Source organism: Pimephales promelas, chromosome 5 (genome assembly GCF_988280905.1).
Source record: "Pimephales promelas chromosome 5, fPimPro1.hap1.1, whole genome shotgun sequence".
In the NCBI taxonomy this organism is placed as follows: Eukaryota; Metazoa; Chordata; class Actinopteri; order Cypriniformes; family Leuciscidae; genus Pimephales; species Pimephales promelas.
Genome location: NC_142773.1, coordinates 42,816,047 through 42,836,036, shown reverse-complemented (window position 1 = coordinate 42,836,036; position 19,990 = coordinate 42,816,047). Strand labels below are relative to the sequence as shown.

Sequence of the window (19,990 nt, the reverse complement as noted above, 5' to 3'; positions counted from 1 at the left end):
GGCGGCCATCTTGTCCGGAGACACTGGCTCGGAGGAGGCCATCTTGTCCGGAGACACTGGCTCGGAGGCAGCCATCTTGTCCGGAGACACTGGCTCGGAGGCGGCCATCTTGTCCGGAGACACTGGCTCGGAGGCGGCCATCTTGTCCGGAGACACTGGCTCGGAGGCGGTGACGTGAACAGAATCTGGATCAGCAGAAGTGATTTGAACAGTCTCTGAATCAGCCATCTTGTCTTTAGACACTGGCTCGGCAGAAGTGACGTGAAGCGTCTCTGGCTCGGCAGAAGTGACGTGAAGCGTCTTTGGCTGGACGGTCTGGACGGTCTCTGGCTGGACGGGCTGGACGGTCTCTGGCTGGACGGTCTGGACGGTCTCGGGCTGGACGGTCTGGACGGTCTCTCGCTGGACGGTCTGGACGGTCTCGGGCTGGACGGTCTGGACGGTCTCTCGCTGGACTGTCTTCTTGGCCCTCCGAACTGACATCAGCGGCGGCTGTGTCACGGTGGACATCAGTCCTGGACACCCATAAACGGATGCCATGGCTGGCTTGACGGCTGAAGTAACGAGAAGATTCTCAGGCAGCGCGGTTGTGATAACCTCCTCCTCCACCTTCCCTACGGTGAAGGTGGATCCACAAAACTCCAGGACAAAGTCAATATACTGTGCCAGGGTCCAGCTGGGGTCTTCCTCTGGTAAATGTATCCTAATGTCCTGGTCTAGTCCACTCCAGAAACAATCTTTCATCATTGAATCATCACCGGGAACAAGATGACTATAAAAAAGAAACTCCTCCACATACTCCTCAATGATGCGATTGAACTGATAAATACTACACAATTCTCTCAGCGGATCCTGAATGGTACCTGTTAGACTCATGTTGGTCAACGGTGCTGCTGGATCTCAGTGTGGCGAAGTCTTCTGTTATGAACTGCTCCGAGACTGGGAGATGTAGATCCAAATGCAGCTTTATTAAGAATAGTCGTACAGGCAGGGTCGAGAATTGGCAGACAGGACAATGGAGAATAAACAAAGGGAATCCAAGAAACAATCCAAAAATCAAAAACCACAAAACAAACACGGAAACCGCTCAGAAATGCAGACACACAGTACAACAAGACTTCGCCCCACTGAGATCCAGCAGCACCGTTGACCGTCACACCTATTAATTGTCATTTAAGTGAAATTACAGAACTTGAATATATAAGCTTGATAAAAATGACCATTTTAGAAGAAAATTTCAAATGGCACTTAGAGGCTTTTGCATCTGAACTCTTCACATACATATATATATATATATATATATATATATATATATATATATATATATATATATACATATACAAAAACTTTAATTTCCTCATAATATACTTTCCGTGAGCTGGAAGTTTTTTTGTTTTTGTTTTTATCGACGCGCGCGCTGTATATGGTAAGCCAATCAAAACAGACTGAGCTGTCCGGCCAATCAGAGCAGATTGGCCGGACAGCTCAGTCTGTTTTGATTGGCTTACCATATACAGCGCGCGCGTCGATAAAAAAAACCCAAAAAAACTTCCATTGGCATAACAACATCAGCTTTGCTTGTCTGTAACGAACGATGGCGTCGATACGGTCGGTTTTACCACATAAATGCGAACGCGAATCCGATGAAGAAGCACTGGAAGAGAGCTCGTTATTCACGGTTATTCAACCCGAACCTCCAACGCAAGGACGACTTGAGCACGACGTTTCTCAGTGATACACTACTCAGTATCAGGTACATTATGAGATGTTGCAACTATAATTCCTCACCAACAGCATTAACAACTGCATGTCCGTCAACAAACGGATTATTTTACTTGTACTAATTTATTTACCGAGTATTTTTCTAATATATTGCGGTGAATGCGTGGATTCGTGGAAACTGTATCTACAACAGTCACTTTCCCGCCGGAACAACCCCCCTCAGCCGAAGTGGCAAAAGATCTGCTGCGTGACTGGATTTAATAGGGGAAACTGCGAAAATGCGACTTACCCTACGTTCACAAACACTACGTTAAAACTAACAATTTTATCAATTTAAACTAAATGTTGGACTCAATATAGTGTTCTTTACAACTTACTAAAGATCCAGTGATCCATGGATATTGACATGCAGCCAGGAATCGTGTTGCCTGACATTTATGTTTGCCTGATTTCGACACCGTGGAAATAAAAGCAATATAGACCTAAACATAAAGAAGATTTGCCTGTGAACGCTTTATATAAATACAATAAAAAGGTCTAAATCCGGGTGATCACTTATATCAGTGATATAGCCAATATATGTCATCATGTCCACCCCTAAAACTTTATAGTTTTTTTTTTTTGGTCAGTGTTCATTAAAAATCATCCAATAATGCAGAATATGCAATGATAAATATGTAATTGATGAGTTATATCAATATAATATAACAGCCGCCATTTTGAAATCGACAGCGAGGCTCCGGTGGGCGAGAAGGGCCCGGGAAGTACAGATAAACAACTACCAACTTGAACTACCAACCTGAAGCTGCTGCCACGATTTACATGGATGTTAATATCCAGTATAGGATATCGTTCCTGCTTCTTTTTGAATTATATATAAAACATTCTGAATTATATATAAAAAAATATTTTTATTTATAATTGAATTACACTGTACTATGAAAGAAATGTACATTTTTGGAATAACTCATTTTTACATTAAATACAACAATACGCCATCACATTCGTGACTCTCCTATGATTAAAAGCCACAGTTCTGGTTTTCTTCCCACCGGAGCCTCGCTTTCCATTTCAAAATAGCGGCTGCGTGAAATCAGTGTATGTACATTAGCCAAGCTCTGGCATAAAATCTGCATTAAGATTCTGACCAGCAGAAGTATTTCAGTAAGACGGTCATAATGTGAGTTAGCCAGTTAGCAGGAGACCAACACTATAAAACTCAAAACTAAGTATTTGAACCCTATCTTTCAACAGCAAGCGGTTTGCAAATCCTGCATTAAACTCTGAGATTTGAGAACCAGTCGTCAGTAAAAAAGGGAACACAGCCAAAGTTTAGGATTATACTCAGACTAACTTTTTGCCTTGGTTGCACTGGTGCGCTTAACTTTTTTATTTAGGTGTGCACAGACACAGAATGGCATAGAGGATCCGGTAGATTTTTAAAAGAAAACACCCTGTGGAGACTGAAGAAGTCACCAACGCTCAGAAATCTTTGACGCCGAGCTAGAGACGCATCAAAAACGTGGCGCTGACATTCTGCGCCGTAGACGGATCCAGTGGATTTTAGGGGTTAGATCTTTGAGTTCAGCTCAGGAAAAATAGGGGCAAAATAGGGGACAAAAGTGTTGTGTTTACAGTGTATTAAGAAAGATCTTTTGTTCTTTCCCTTTCTTATTTCATTATTAAGTTAACCTCATACATATTAGCTGAATGTTAATAACAAAACACATTTCCAGTACAGAACAACTGTTTCTGAACAACCACAAATGTTCTCACACCTAAGATTTTAATGTGATCAAGAGCAATGAGATTGTTATTCGATCACTTAAAGCTTTGATTCCCGGGGTGTCAGGATGTGAACTGCAATCAGGAAAAAAAATGCACTTGAAAGAATTTAAATCTGTCCTTTATTCAGAATATACATCATTTTAATACATTTGCTGGACAGTTTTCTTTTATATCATAGGTGAAATAGGACACATGCAATAATATTTAGGCCCTAGTCTTAGCATAATTATCTAAGTCACAAAATGATTCATTATCAGACTCAGAAATCAAAACCTACACTACATGTAATTGCAGGAATTTCAAATCACCTGTTTGCTGTAGTTTTTAACACATTCATGGAAAAAGCATAAGTATTTTGTATACATTTAGGAACTAATTATTGCTAACAATGATATTAGGAAATAATCCTTTTAAAGTTTCAAATAAGCATGCAAAAACTTTATTTTATTAAATTCAGAACTCCATATTATACAGAAGAGTTTAGTTGCATTTAATGGTTAGCTTTATGCATTTAATTATTAAGCTTTATAACTTTTTCTAACAGTCTAGCATTTCCTTTAAAGGTGTTCTGACTTTGAAATATTAATAAAAAAGACTTAAATCAAAGAATAAAAATGACTGCTTGTTCAGATGTATTTGTCCAAACTCTCAATAGCATCCAGTTTTGTGTGTCTTCTCCATTCACTTGGAATCTCACCACGACCCTGAAATTTTAGTTTGTGGTAATTTTCCAGATCTTTCTGAAATCTGCAGACAACCCACTTCCAATATGACAGCTGAGTGAAGTCAGGGGTGATGCTCCATTTAGCATAAACCCCTCCTGCAGTTTTGTAATCTTTATATTTAATGGCTTTTTTAGATTCATTAAGTGGGTAAAAAGATAAATTACTTGACACTAGAGTTGTGCAAAAACCTGCAGAAAGATCTTCTGTTCCACTATAATGCCACCCATTCAGTCCATCAATTCGATGGAAAGGGACACTGTGAGGTTGTGGATCATGGTCTTCTGCTGTGTTGGTGCAAAGGACTTTACAGAACGGGCACTGAACCCAACAGCACTTACAGAGGTGTTCAATTAGTATCTCATCGGGCCTGTCCTTATAATCCAGCTTCGATGGAAAAGATTCTGTACTGAATTTCTTGCCAATGCCAGATATTATAGAAGGAATTTCTTTTATCATTACCTCTTCTAGGATTTTTACATCAACATCATCACGACTAACTCCTTTGAGGTCATTCTCAGAGAATAGCAGCACATCTGATAACTTCAGAGTGAAAGTCTTCAACCAGAGATCAGCATCTCCATGGTGTTTATTAACCACTTCAGTCGCTCCATTCACTGCTTCTATGATCCGCTTCTCCTTCTGTTTTAAATCATCGCTCATCTTTGGCCGAACACTGGTGTTGAAATTATCAGTGATGTACTGCTTGACTTCCTCTCTGATGAAACTCTGGAAGTGCTCTTTGGGATCATGAATGTAGTTTAGGTATGCCTCAAAATCCTCCTGTTCTACCAGTGTCTTCAGGATGTGTTTCTCCAGATTAGATCTGTTTCCATTCAGTGATTTACATTTTGCTCTCATTTCATCTGCCAAATCTCGGGCAGTTTTTTTGTAGACACTCTGCTCAATGGGTTCTTTAAGTTTGTTACAGATGATCTCGCCTATGATCGTAGCTGATGTTGCCCCCTGGCAGTATTTCTGGAAAATACTGTAATATTCCTCTCTTTTTCTTGTAAAATAGAGAACAGGATCATTGGCTTGCTTAAAAAATTTGTGCTGTTCATTGATTATTGTTTTTACTGTGTTCAATATGGCAAGGACCAAATCACTGAAGAAGTGTTTCTTGAACACGTATTTCTCTTTTTGTCTTTCCTCATAATCTGTTAATTTTGCTTTGATCAAACCACTGAGTTCTTGAATGTAACTTTTATTGTAGCCCATCTTTGCAATGTTTTTTGACATGATCATTTTTTTTGCTTGCTCTGTAATATCTGAAATTAAGGTTTTGATTTGAGTATGATCCTCTTTAGATAGAGAATACTTAAGTCCCAATGGATTTGTAAGAGACATTTTCTGTTTTTGAGTATGAACATACTCTGAATAGTCTGATATCATGAAAATATTGCACCCCTTGTTTTTCATAGAGGGGTCTGTGAAACTTTCATTGGCATCACCGAGGACCTCCATTGTATCTTTTAAAATGTCAGGGTCAGTGCCTGGAGGTGTGTCTTTCTTAATCTCATCTACACATTTTTCCCAAAATGAATCAAATTCTCTTTGCAGGATCGTCTCATTATTTGCTTGGTGTTTGAGAGTTAAGGCAAGATCTTTGGCCTTCTCAAGGAGAGCATTTTCATTTTGTGTCCTCTGAGCGTCAATCTTTTTCTTTAGGTCTCGCTGCTGTAGCACCTCATTCAACTTCGACTTTGTTTCCCTAACAATGTTGTCCTGTATGTGGGAGATTTTTATTTCGAACGATTTTTTCCACTCAATCAGTATATTGGCATTGTTGTCTTTCTCAAAGTATTCTGACATACATTTCTTCACTTCTGTACTTTTTACATTTAGTTCCTCTTGAAGATCTCTTTCCTCAACCGCATTAATTGCTTCATTTTGTATTTTGTTCTGTAATCTGTTTTCAATTTCCAGCATGGCCTTCCGAAGACTCCAGGTCCACTTACTGTATTCTGTCTCCAGTTTTCTATATGTGGTAATCTCCAGAGCATTTTTGAAGCTGAACACAAAGCGTTCGTTAAGTAAAGCATCCCAGAGATTTTGAATATGATCTTTGATGTGCGTCAGCATCATGCCTTTTGAGTTTGAAACACAAGAAAGAATAGTTTTCTTAAGGTCTTGAACATTTTCACAATATGAAGGGTTGGGTGGTGCCATTGGTGGGCTGCCCTCCCAGAGCTGAGCAAAATACTTCACATCCTTCTGTACATCAAATTGAATGACGTCACTGAAACATTCTGCATTACAGACTTCTTCTTCTGCAGCGAGTTTGGTCATTTCGTCTAGTGTCTTCTGCAGATTTCTCCTTGCTTCCATCGTATTTTTTTCAGCTGTGACGTCTGAAACGTTCTGATGCACAAACACACAGCTGGGGCTTAGTCTGACCTCCTTCATCCTCAAGAAGGCCTGAACAACAATCTGAAGAATGTCCTGCATCTCTGTGGGGTTTTCTCCATAGATGTTGATCAATGTCAAATTTCCAAGGCCAATAACAAACGTGGCCAATTCATTGTCACGATGTCTTGTTGATGTTCCTGCCAGTTCTTGAGAACGAAGTCCCTCAGTATCAACAACCAGAATATAGTCAAAGTTCATCTGTTTCTTCATCTCGTCTGAAACTTTGACCAGCTGCATGAAAGCTCCTCTGGTGCACCGGCCAGAACTGACGGCAAACTGCAGTCCAAACATGGCATTCAGCATGGTGGATTTCCCAGAGCTCTGAATCCCTAAAATGGACAGAACAAAGACTCTCTGGTCTCCCAGTTTCTGGATGAGTTCTCCTATAACAGCAGTGACCCAGACCAGAGGAACATGAGCCGCATCTCCATCCATCAGCTCAAGTGGAAATCCAGAGATCATCATCTCTGCTGCAAGACCCGGGAGAGAACGGTAGTCGATCTGCAGGTCTTTCTTGTTCTTCTTCATAGATGAACATGATTCATAAATCTGTCCAATTTCTCTGAGGATGTGCTCCAATCCAAAGGCTGCGGCTTGAAGTTTATTAGATAGTTCCAGAAGTTCAGCCTTGACTGTTTCAGATTTATCAGGATTGTCTTTCGGTTTTAAGACGTTTGACCACTTTTGATCATACTCATGACGCAGACGAGAAAGGTCCGCTGAGGTACATTCATCCAGGAGGATTCTGAGCCATTTAAGAAAAAACTTTGTCTCATTTGCATCACCTGAGTTCAGTTGTTTCATGAATAAATGTATAAACTCACTTATGTTAGATTTATGCTGCTGTTCACGGACTTTCATCATCTCAGTTTTTTTTTTACTGATTTCCATTTCTGTGGCATCCCCTTGTGGTCGATATAGTTCTTTATTCTTCTGACACCACTGATGCCACAGTTTGCCCTGGGAGGGCAGAAATAATTCTTTAATTTTTGTCAGATCTTTTTCTTTCAGTAGTTTCACCATTTCTTGAGCTCTTTCTCTTCCTTTTCTGCAGTCATCAACATATTCCTGATCTACTCTGATCTCTGCGTAGTTGGTCACATTTTCAAGTCTGAAAGTGGAAGGTGATTGTGAAGATGGTAATGAGAGGCTATCTGTAATAGCTTCTCTGAGATCTTTAGATATATCTGCTTGACCTCTGCCTTTCAAACCAATTTTATATTTTCCAATCCCCAGCTTGGTGTACGGTGAATCATCCTCAGGAAGAAGGCAAATCAGTGGCCTTGGGTCCTCGTAGAGTTTTTGGATTTTTTTGGCACTTTTGTCATTTCTGCCCAGTTGTGGTAAAACAACAACTTTGACTGAGGCCATTTGAGTCATTATGTCCATCTGTTTCTCATGGTCTTCGGCATCACCGTGTAGATTACAGAATGCAACGCATTCAGTGAATTTATCATCATATGTCCCAGAGGGGTAAAACCAGGCGATCTCCACCACTCCATCCATCAGGACTCTGGTTCTGCTGCTGCCTGGGCAGTTCCTGTGGAAGAACGTCTCGTGTTTCTCATTGATAAGCTTGTTCATCAACTCAGACTTGGATGAGGACACTGAGCCAAACCTGAAGAAGAACACCATTGGAGTTTCTGCCTTGTAGATCGGCTGGATTTGACTGATGCTTTCTTTGTTTTTGTTTATTATTTTCCAGCTCTGGTTAATTTCTCTAAATGTCCACAGAGGGAACTTAATCTGACCAGTGAATATATCAGGAACAAGCAGAGGCAGTGCGTACCGGCACTGGGACAGTTTAGTGACCATCATCTGCTTCAGGAAACCATCAGCACAATGAAACACGGCCATCTGAACATCCATAGAATGAATAGGGTCTGTGTTGCTCTGTCTTATATTAGACGTTGATGTTTTTCCATAAAGTGCACTAAACGCATCAACATTGCTTGCAGATGGTTGTTGGGTTTTTTGTTTTTCTGTGTGATGCTTCGTAGTATCTTTAAGACTGATACTTCTTGCTTTGTAGTTCATCATCAGTAATTTTTGTAGAAACATTTTGACCAGTTCCTCCTCAGTACAAGACCCATGGGACTGGAATGAGTTTGCAGTTATCTGAAGAACATCTGAAGCTCTCAGTTTGTTTCTCTTGACTTCAAGATTAAGTCTTTGAAAAAGTTCCTCCACTTCTTTTCCCACATCTTTTCCTTCCGTTCTAAGGTCTTCGGCTGGATTGGCCTGAAACATAAACATGCCAATTTTACTCTTATGTCTCATTTGTGTAGATATACCTGTAAAATGAGGTACAAACAACATATTTTCTGCTAACAGGCTTGCAGGCATCATAGTCAGATACAGTCAATAACATGTATATAAAAGCAACTTAATGTTGTAACTTTACAGCTTCAACTTCACATCAGCCTCATGTGTGAATAAAAAACATCTGTACACGAGAGGCAGCACTTTGTCTGCCTAAATAAACAACTGGAATCCCAAACTTGTCTATTGCTTTACACTTCACATAGCACTTACCCTATGTCTCTCTCCTTTGTATTTTGTTGTTGTGTTGTCCATGTTCTCTGCCATAATTGTGGTTTGAACTTGTAAGAACAAAAGAAAGAGAATATTTATTTTACAATGTAAAGCACTGCATAGTGGTGGTTCATTTGTAACAAGATTTCAGTTACCATTTCCGTAGCAATTTTTTCAGGATTACTTAATCCCAAACTGTTGCTCCTTATATGGACATAAATAATTACAAATACAGTATATAACATTTAAACACCAGAATACTGTATCGTCAGTTGTGTTATGAAAATGTAGGTTTTATAGAGTTTTACTTGTCTAATTCTTTCTCATATTGGTGCATGATGTAATGTCAGATTCTGATCATTTTTTCGATAGCAATAAATGTAAAAAGTGTGAATCTTCGGGTAGTCAGTCAAAATATTCAATTTAAATCAAAAGCAGTTTTTGTAAATTCAGGAGTTGCCCGGGCGTTGTATGCCCACTTCTGCCGGGTTCCAGCTGTCACAGTTCTGTCACCCTTGTCTGGGTTTTCTCTTGGTTTAGTGTAGGGGTCAACTGGGGGCCGCTGGAGATAGAGTCTGGGTCAGGCCGGGCCGCATCAAGTATTAAAAAAAAAAAATTGTATTTAAGTATTCCAAAAACGGAGCACAACTGATCCAATCTTCTCAATCTTTATTATTAACGTTTCTTCTGAACTGTTCCTCTGAGTTTGAACATTCCTTTCTGTACATGATTGGTTCTTCATGAGCTGTCCTTCTGACAGTTGAAGTTAATTTTACAAACTTTCTTTGTCTTTTTCTTATCTTTGTGATAGTCATATTTGCTTTTTATTTTCTTTATACAACACTATTATATTGAATGTTTGTTTTTTTCGGAAGGCACATTTCCTTTTATTATACTTAGAAAACAATTATTGCTTTTGAAATACAAATAATTCTTTCTACACATGTATAGTGTCTTCTACATGTATAGTGTTAAATTACTGACTTTGCACATATCAAAGCAAACCTTCTTATCAACCGGTTGGATCAAAGCTTAGTTCACAAATTTTAAAATGAACTAGTTCAGTTCATATTTCATACTTCAAAAAATGAACTAGTTCATAGTTCTTTTTTTCCATATGTTGCTGCGAGCTTCTTTTTTATTATTAGGCTATTATTATTGCCACAGCCCATATACAACCACAGATAACAATTATTTTGTCGACGGGCAGAGTTTGCACAGACGTAAGATTTTCCCATCCTCACCGACCTCATAAAACCTTTTTAAATGATCTTACGACGCCTCCTTGCTCCTCGGTTCACAGAACAAACGAGTTCACTGTAACGTTCATCAGGCAGTAATACAGTAGGCCAAAGCCATATATTGAGAGAGTTCTGACAGTCCCATAGACCGCCATTGTAACTCAGGAATGCGGAAGTAACGCGTGTCATGGACCCGCCCATTAGTTCCAACCACTGATAGTTCCAGCATTGAACCCCATTCATTTTCAGTGCTTCCGATGTCCTCTCGCTGGTAAATTAATGAAATTACTGTATTTTTTACTTTTACACACATTAGCCGACCTCTCGTGAATCTAGTCTGTAGTTATATGTTATGTAGCCAGGTCTAGTAAATGTTAATTGGAAGATAATAGGTTAATTGCAGTGATAGCTTACGTGACCAACACTGCTAACTTATGGTAACCTGATGTATATAATATTTTTTATAACAGCATATAAATATATAACATATTATTATATTATTTAAAAAAAAAAAAAAAAATATATATATATATATATATATATATATATATGGGGGGGGAGGAGGGGGGGGTTAGTTATTATGTGTGATTGAAACGTGTAGGCCAATACACAGTACATCGTATAAATGTGTTTGTGTTTTCTGATGAATGGTTGTCTATGATTAGGGTAGGATGAAGGGGTACATTAGCCACTGAATTGAATCCCAACAGTTATGGATCGTATTTAGGAACAAATAATTCACTCACTAACTCATCATCATCATCATCATCTTTATTCAGGACATACATATAAAATGGTCCACAGCACTATACAAAATAAAGTTCATTCAAAATAGAAGAAGAAAAAAACAACAACAAAAAAAGTAAAAAATGACTACACAGTCAAAATTACATCGCTATAATAAGAAAAAATAACTATCTCTCCGGTTTCATTTTATGAATTTAAAATTTACCGAACATTACTGTAAATATGGTCATTGCTACGTTATGGGAGCAGTCTATTTCCCCCCTAAATCATTCATTTGTACATGCACAGCGTAATTATTTATATTTTATGTTGGTTTTCATGTTTGTAATCCTGAATGGGCCACTACGGCAGACCAGCCTTGCGTGATCACGGTAGGCTAATGGCTGAATCGGAAATTTATAAGCAAGATCACAGGAATCAATAACCTAATACAGCCCAGTTGTGCTAAAATAAATATTATGAGACGTCCATCATCGGATGAATGACATGTAAAAGTTAAGTTAGAGCCGCTAAAGCCAGTGCAACTACCAATGCGAACATGAACACAGGCTTTTCCCTCCAAAACTATAGCCTAAAAAACGTATCTAAGTTGTCACCCTGCCTCTCCAAATGCAACACTCACATAACCTAATGCAATAAAAGCTTAAAAAGTACTTTGGTGTGTGTTTTATTTTATATTTACCGTTTAATAATGCAATCGCTGCTGTCTGTCCATTGAAGAGCATGACAGCCCGCGTCTGTTTTGGAACTATTGGGGCTTCCATGAACCACGTGACAGCCTTGCGGCGACATCAAAGCGTGTCGCAACTCTCTTAATACATGGCTCTACAGTAGGCTACGTTCAGTTCACGTTCGCCCAAAATATGAACAAGTTCATGAACTATCGTTCAATGATCGCGTTCAGACGCAACACATATTACAAGCAGTGTTGTGCAAGTTACTTCCAAACTGTAATACATTAGGTATTACTCGTTACTGTTATTTAAAAGTAATTCATTACCGTACAATATTACTGTCTCAGAATTGTAATGCGTTACATTACTCATGTATTACTTTTGAGTTACTTTCACCAAAATAACTACAGAAGTAGAACTTAACTTTGGGGCTGTAACGATATGCAATTTGAAACCGAAATCGCGATTCACCACACGACTCAGATCCACGAACCTACAGAATCGCGACACACCTCTTCCAACTCCAGCGTTATTCTCCTTACCGTCCAGATCCAATGCTGCCTTATCTTTAAATTAGGCTATTAGTATTATTTGAAGTTAACATTATAAAATACGTAGACCTACACCACAAAACTAGTTGAGGATAAATTATTTAAAATTCCAGCATTATGGACGTGACATTTGCAGTCAAAACTTGAAATAAAAATTCTCAGAAAATACATGTATTGAAACGTATATAGGCTATTTCCTTAAAGGACAGACATTAGACATTAGACAAATATCAGTCTATGTTTTATTTTTAATATTAAGGAAAAGACACACATTCATGCGTGACAAAAAAAAATAGGAGGCAAAATATATTTTTTGTAATTCTGTTAATTACACTGCGCAAATCGGATGAGAAGGGGTTGGCATTTTAGTTTTCGTGTTTGCATTTATGAGGAAAAAACAATGTTACAGACGCGACCGCTCTAAACTGGCACAAAAAGACTGCTTTAAAACTTTCACATAGTCTGTTGCCTTTAAGAAGTAAAATACACTGTAATACAACTGTAATATAAGCCTGACTATACATGTAACGAGTAAAATATTACAGAAAATTGATTAGTAATGCCTTACACTACTGCGTTACAGCAAAAAGTAATATGTTACTGTAATGTATTACTTTTGTAATGCGTTACTCCCAACACTGATTACAAGCTCAAAATGATTATTCTCACATTGTTTTAGAGCAGCGGTATCCAACACGTCGCTCGTGAGCTAACAGTAGCTGTGGCCTTATTCGGTGGTAGAAGCTTGCCTTGGGGCTGTTCACATATCGTGCTCACATATTTTGCACGCTCAAGTTTGTTTCAAATGTATGCGCACATCAAACGCTCTCATAATTGAAGCGATGCACTCATTTTTCCAGGTGCAGTATATGTTTGTACTTCGTGGTTGTAGTATATGTTTGTACTTATCTGGTAGCCCATAAGGGAAAAAAAAAAAAAACGCGGCAAACGCAACGGCGGGCCGCACTCACATTAAACTTTAATGTCAAGTGGGGGGCCACAGAATATCACCCTTGCGGCCCGTGAGTTTGAGACCTCTGTGTAAAGAAGGACTCGTTATTAATGTCTTGGTAACGGGGATCAGCCAATCAGCGCCTTTGTTTTGGAGTCACGGAGAGGACACCCGTTTTGCGCGAACTGATAGGTTTCGTTTTTGAGTTAACGGTGAGAGTGGCCGGGAAGCCCATCGTAGATATTTCTGAGGAGAATAGTTAATAAATCAGTCATCTGTGCTGTGATCCGTGCATGTGTGCGTTCAGAGACATGTGAGTACCCTGGTGAATGTTTTACATATGTGTATTTTGGTGTATTAGGGTATTTATGAGTGTTGTTGAATCTGAGGTACTCAGTTGAAATGCAGTATTGTTAGCTAAAAGTTCGCTAACAGCACATTAATGCCTAGTATTATTAGTAATACACTACTATTGTGCTTATGAGTATTAATCTGATACTGCATAGTTATTCATGGAGTGTTTATAATGATTATGTAGTCGAGAACTATGTGTTTTTGGTTGTTGTTACTGAGAGAAGGCGGTTTAATTTAATAATAAGCTAATGTGTGCTGGTATATTATTTTGTTTATTTGATTTAAATAGCTAAAGTTACCTGAAGGGAAGATTATACTAAATGACAAGTATTAGCTTTAATAATTGTATCCTGACAGCATTTTTTACCGATGCACCACAGTGGTCACTTATCCCAACAAGCTATAATTACAGTCCTAGCTATCAAGGTCTTCGTTTCACTCTGTGACTGAGCTGTGACACTCCCGGTTTGTCGTGTAGTCTGGTCTGTTGTGAGCACATGGCTGTCATGTTACTTCCTTGTGCCATGTGCTCTCCTGTCAACTGTCTAAACCCCGCCCCTCTTGTTACCTCGTTATTGTTTAATTTCCCCCACCTGCCTGCCTCGTTACCCTCTTATGTTTGTTCCCCTATTTAATTTCCCTGTGTTTGCAGTCCTGTGCTGGTTCGTTGTCCCTGTTTCCATGTTCATAGTGTTTCCAGATCTTACCTGTTATCGTTCTCGTTTTTTTTCCCCAACGAGGGAGTTTTGTTTGTAGTTTGTGTTTGTTTGTTGTTAATAAATGTTTACCCATTGTTCTTTCTCTTGAGTAGGGTTGTAACGGTATACCGGTATGGCGGTTTATCGCGATATTGACATGTATGATTATCATATCGTGCACATTTGCTTATCCGCGGTAAAAAAAAAAAAAAAAAAAAAACAGAACTGCACTGCACTGTGCAGTTCACCTGCACTGCCGCATGCAACTTCTTTCAGCTTGACTGCTTACTCCATATCAGCGCTGAAAATGTCCGAGACAGAGGCTGCGAATCTCTATCTCCCGCCGAAAAAATAAATAAAATCTGCAGTATGGGAAAATTGGGAATATTTTGTAACTTATATCCGAAAAACGATCGTGGTGTTGTCCTTGAAGATGGATATCCAGTTTGCAAGATATGTGGACGAAGAGTGGCTGCAAAAGGAGTAAACACGTCGAACATGTTCTCCCACATTCAGGAACACCATCCCTCCGTGAAGATAAAGGTTATTCATAACTTTTATAACTTAAGGCCATATTATTTCGGTCATGCTGAGGGAATCCCGGTCTGTCAAAAAGACGCACACATGCGTCTTTTTGCGTTACAAAACAGATGCCACGTAAAATGTGCGATTTAAAAAGATAGATGGATGAATAAAGCAAAATATAGCTATGCAGTAGCCTAAATCAAATCGCGATGTGCGTGTCTGTGAATATACAACGCAAAAAGACTGGTGTGCAAGCCCCTTCTATATTCAGTGCGTCTCTGTATGAATGAGCAGCGCCGTTTCGTCTAGTTAGTAGATCTAGTACACACTCAAGTACGCATGACGCTCATGGTTTTTAAAGCTGTCTCAGCCACTACGAAGACGTGAACACATGAACATATCTAGACAGAGAACACTTAATGTGCACTTTATAATTATTTTTTTAAAGAATAATCATCAAATACACTGACTGAAACTCATAGGTGTTCAGTACAACCTGGAAAAAAAAGTTTGGTTTAGCCTATGACTAAAATATATTATATTGTGTATAGTTTTTTTGTCCATGTTTTAATTTATTAAACTTCTCTTGTGTAGACAAACTAAAGTTGTTACATTTTATCTGATTGCATTCTCAAAAATACATTTTGTATTCAATCACAGAAGTTATTTCAGACAACCCAGAATTTCTTAGGAAATAAATATACTCTATTGAAAAAAACTTTGTTACAATAAACCATGTTCAACCAAAAACAATATCTGTTTTTATTCATTTAAGGGCCATTGTAGCTGATGATGATTATAATAATGATAGTTTAATATCGTATACTGTGAAACCGTGATATTTTCTGAGACGATTATCATACCGTGAAAATCTCATACCGTTGCAACCCTACTCTTGAGTCCTCGCACCTTAATCTACCTCTTCCGTGATGCTAGCGTCTTCTAGATCCTCCCTGGCCAGTTGATGGACCGTGCTCAGACGCTCATTCAATGTCTTGAAGTAATACATTTCTGACCCATCAGCAATCTCCGGCTCGGGGGGCAACCCACCGGCGTGCAGAGCTTCCTCCCAAACGCCACAAGTGTGCGTCTGGTAAGTTCTGTATCCTGCTGACATCCCGGCCAGTAGAACCACTCCCGCAGCCGCTGCACTGTCTTGGGTTCCCAAAATGGCCGGCGCCAGCTTACCCATTAACCCAACGGAGGACCTCCGGCTGCAGTACGTGGGGAACCAGGAGTTGCTGATGGTCCAGGCTGTGGCACCTCCTCAGCTCTCTTAGCCTCTCTTATGCCTTAGATCTCAGGGTGACAATAGGCGGACATGTTGGTGGAGCCGCTCAGGTGTAAGACCCAGCTCTTCCCTCAATGGAAGGCCGTAAACCCGGATGTCAACCCGGCCGGCCATTGTTTTGGAGTGTCCGGAAGTTTGTTCTGCCTGCGACTAGAAGAGCGGAAACACTGTCCGGTGAACTCTGGCGCCATCAGACCCTGCTCCTCCGCATCGGCTCACTCGTCAAACGCTGTTTCTCTTGAATGTTCTCTTGAATGTTAAGCTCCAATTCACCTACACTTCCCTCAATAACAGTAGCTGTGTCTGAAATCGCTCCCTATCCACTAAATAGTGCACTATATCGGGTGTCGGCCATTTTGTAGTGGTGTCCGAATTCTGAGTGAACGACATCATTCCCTACATTCATTCACTACTTTTACCCACAATCCTCTCTGAATTTGAGTGTACATTCGATGTACACTCGCTGAAGCCCTATTTCCCACAATCCAATGCGGAGAGAACTGAGCGCGCATGAAAGTTCGGCGCGAGCAAGTTTAAACCAGAGATTACATTACATCGAGTGGAGGATTTGAAAAATATCCGTTAATCGTCGTTTTGAACATAATAACGGTCGCCGGAGGGCGCTCGACGACACGTCATCTGTGAACGTGAGAGTTAATGTACAATTTCAGTCGATGAAACTACAAAGCTGGCACGGAGGTATAATTACAAAATAAAGTCATCATGATTGTTATTGTTGTTAATATTATTTTATAAACTAGGTAATGTAAGATAAAAGGAGTTTTATCAGTACGCGTGACGAAGCCTTTTCTGCGACAGCTCCAACTCTCCGACGCACAGTGTAAACGTCAGCGTCCGAATTCACTCACTTCATCTCCTTCACTCCTTGCAGATATAGTGCACTCAAATGCCATACACTATATAGGGATTAGTGAATGAGTGAACGAGTGAGCGGTTTCAGACACAGCTAGTGTCTTCTAAACAGCCTAAATCCCAATTCTGACACCACTGTAATAACTGGCAGTTATTCAGAAGAACTTGGGACTGACCAGAGCTAAGCTATGCTATTGTTCTTTTACTAAGCTAATTGCTAGCGCGATATGCACTCATGTTCCATAGACCGCACGACCATAAGTGTCTCTGTGAGTGGACCATCAGTAAAGCAAACCAGCAGGAGGCAGTACTGTCTTTTCTCCTCTTTTTATTCTAACACAGAATAAGAATTGCTCTTCCTGGGAGCAGTTTATATTCCGGGGCATCAGAAAATAGGAGCAGACATCCTGTTGAGGCAGGGGCTGAGGCCCGGGGAATGGAGGCTCCACACTGAGATGGTGGAGCATATTTGGGGGGTTTATGGTCAGGCACAGGTCGATCTGTTTGCGTCTCAGGATACGACGCACTTTGGTTGTCCCTTGGGGCTGGATGTTGTGGAATAGACATGGCCGTAGATCAGGACAGGAGTATGCCAGCTTAGAAGCCTTATTATATAAGGTTCTACAACTTAAACCTGGGTGCTACCTCAGGGTCACAGGTGCTCTTGTCTTAGTTGTGCTCTTATTAGTCACACTGACAGGCTCTGGTTCGTATGGTGTTTGGGCATTCTCGATTCCAATGTGTTGGAATTCAAATGGGAACGTCTCAGGTTACGACTGTAACCCTAGTTCCCTGAGAAGGGAACGAGACACTGCGTCACTTTGCCATACTCCCTTTATTTTTATGACAATCGCTGGATAAGTGGCAAACCTAAACAATAGTGTGTGTGTGTTTGAGCGGCACTTGATGAAAGATCGTGACAACTAGGGCTGTCAAAATTGCTCAAAAATTACGTTCGAATATTCCCTCGAAAAAAACATGCGAATATTCGAACTATTCGAATATCTGTTTGCGCATTTTTTCAGTGACGCGCATTACGTCATTAACAGGACGAATTAATACAAAGAGGCATAACTACTTGTATATGTACTTTATTTAATTTTAAACATATTTAATAACGTATTACCTACACAAAAAAGTACAACAAAGTAATGGGCAAGACTGCAAACCTCACGCTCCAACGCAATAGGCCTATCTAATTAGTTAGCCTACAGGCTGTTTCTGTTTAACGTTAAATAAAATGAGGCACACAATTCCGAGAAATGTGACAACGCCTTTACCCTGAGGTTCATAAAAAAATAAAGAACTATTAAAAACGAAAAAGGCTACTTACATTCTTGGTGCTTGAATAAAAAAAAGGAAGAAAAAAAAACTGACGGCAATTTATTCCGTTGTCTTTTTAGTGCGCACTGTCACCGTCGGGTCTACAGGTTATTTGCCAAAAACACAAGACAGTCCACATTTGAAGGGGCCAGTGCTGATTTCTTATTATTTACTATATTCCCAGCGGAGGAAAAAACGCGTTCAGAGCGCACTGAGGATCCGGGGATGAAAAGATATTTCTTTGCCATCTGGGCGATGTGAGGGTAGTCTATCTCCCAGAGCCCAAAGTTTTCCACCACATGAGAGGATTTTGTTGAGCAGGTACTGGAGACTCTTGTTCATACATTAACATCTCTTTTTGAAGCAGCAAATTTATGTCCTGGTCTGGGTTGTCCGCGCAATACGTGTCTCCGAAGAGACCATAGCAGATAACGCAGTTTTCTCAGCGGGCTGCCGATCACGTGTCTGTCCGGCAGCGGCCTCACTCATTTTGGGGGGTTAAAATCACTTTCTCTGCTGCGGTCGAGTTGGGCTCTGCACTTTCTGCAGTGAGTGACGCTGTGCCAGTGCGACACCTGTCTCTGAACCCTAATCAGGCAGCGTGCACGGCCACTCGCAAAACAGACAGCCGCGCCTTTGCTTGCGCGGGCGTTTTTTTTTTTTTAATTCGAATATTAATTTTCACCTTCGAATTTCTGTTTTTTAAAACTATTCGAATATATATTCGAATTTAGAATATTCGTTGACAGCCCTAGTGACAACTGGCTATTTTGAATGTCCGCTAGTTAAAAAGGCTTTTAAATCTAATGTTTTGCACAGGTTTATGCAAGGGTTTTTGTGTTTAGTGGTGGGGCTTGGCTCGTTGAAGGCTTGGTCTGTTGAAGTTCCTTTTTGATAAAGTTGAAAGTCTTGTCAGACTACTTTTAGTCATCCCAATCTCCTCAGCTGTGGCTGAAAGAAGTTTCAGTGCTCTTTGGACACTGGAACATGGCTCAGAGTAACAATGCACAAGTGAGATTTAACAGTAACAGTTGTGTGTTTCATGTTCACCAGGACAAACTGGACAATATTGAAGTGAAACAAATAGGCCAACAGTTAATTTATGTTAATGCAGACATTGAATTTTTTTTTTTTTTTTACCGTAATTAATTAGGTAATCTAATTAACGTGTTAAATCCACAGTCCTAAACAAAATAATAATACATTAGACATACTATATTAGCTAAATTTGTAAAACAATTAGGCAGGATCATTGTATAATTGTATTCTTATGTAAATTACACAATATTATGGTAGGCTATAATTGCCCTACGCGTCTGTCTTTAAGCTAAACGGCATCTCCTCTTCGACACCTACAGATTTATACTCTACTAGCATTTCCACTTCAACACATGCGTATAAAATATAAGATATTTTCCACTGACCTGCTGCGCAGCAATAACCCGGCAGACTCCAGACAACGCCTTTTCATATGCTCAACGGGCGGGAGGACCTCGGACCAATTTCAGAGAATTCTTCCCAAGATAAACAGTACACCGGTTTTTATAGAGTGTGACAAAGGTGACGTTGTTCATTTCATAAT

General features: G+C 39.8%; 2 protein-coding genes across 2 annotated transcripts in view; one reads left to right on the top strand and one right to left on the bottom strand.

The window, feature by feature from the left end:
• Window positions 1-19,990, top strand: part of pias4b (protein inhibitor of activated STAT, 4b) — a 104,442-nt gene that overhangs the window by 67,841 nt on the left and 16,611 nt on the right. The window lies entirely within an intron of this gene.
• LOC120471356 (interferon-induced very large GTPase 1) lies at window positions 3,612-19,918 on the bottom strand. The gene is made up of 3 exons (XM_089131597.1): window positions 19,833-19,918; window positions 9,180-9,247; window positions 3,612-8,885 (listed from the first exon to the last, which is right to left on the bottom strand). Exons 2-3 carry the CDS (start codon window positions 9,231-9,233, stop codon window positions 4,137-4,139), a joined length of 4,803 nt encoding a protein of 1,600 aa, XP_088987723.1. The 5' UTR covers window positions 9,234-9,247; window positions 19,833-19,918; the 3' UTR covers window positions 3,612-4,136.

Coding starts and splice junctions, on each gene's coding strand:
- LOC120471356 (XM_089131597.1), bottom strand. CDS start 9,233: ATGGCAGAGAACATGGACAACACAACAACAAAATACAAAGGAGAGAGA. Junction 8,886..9,179: donor ACAAAGGAGAGAGACATAGG/GTAAGTGCTATG, acceptor TTTATGTTTCAG/GCCAATCCAGCCGAAGACCT.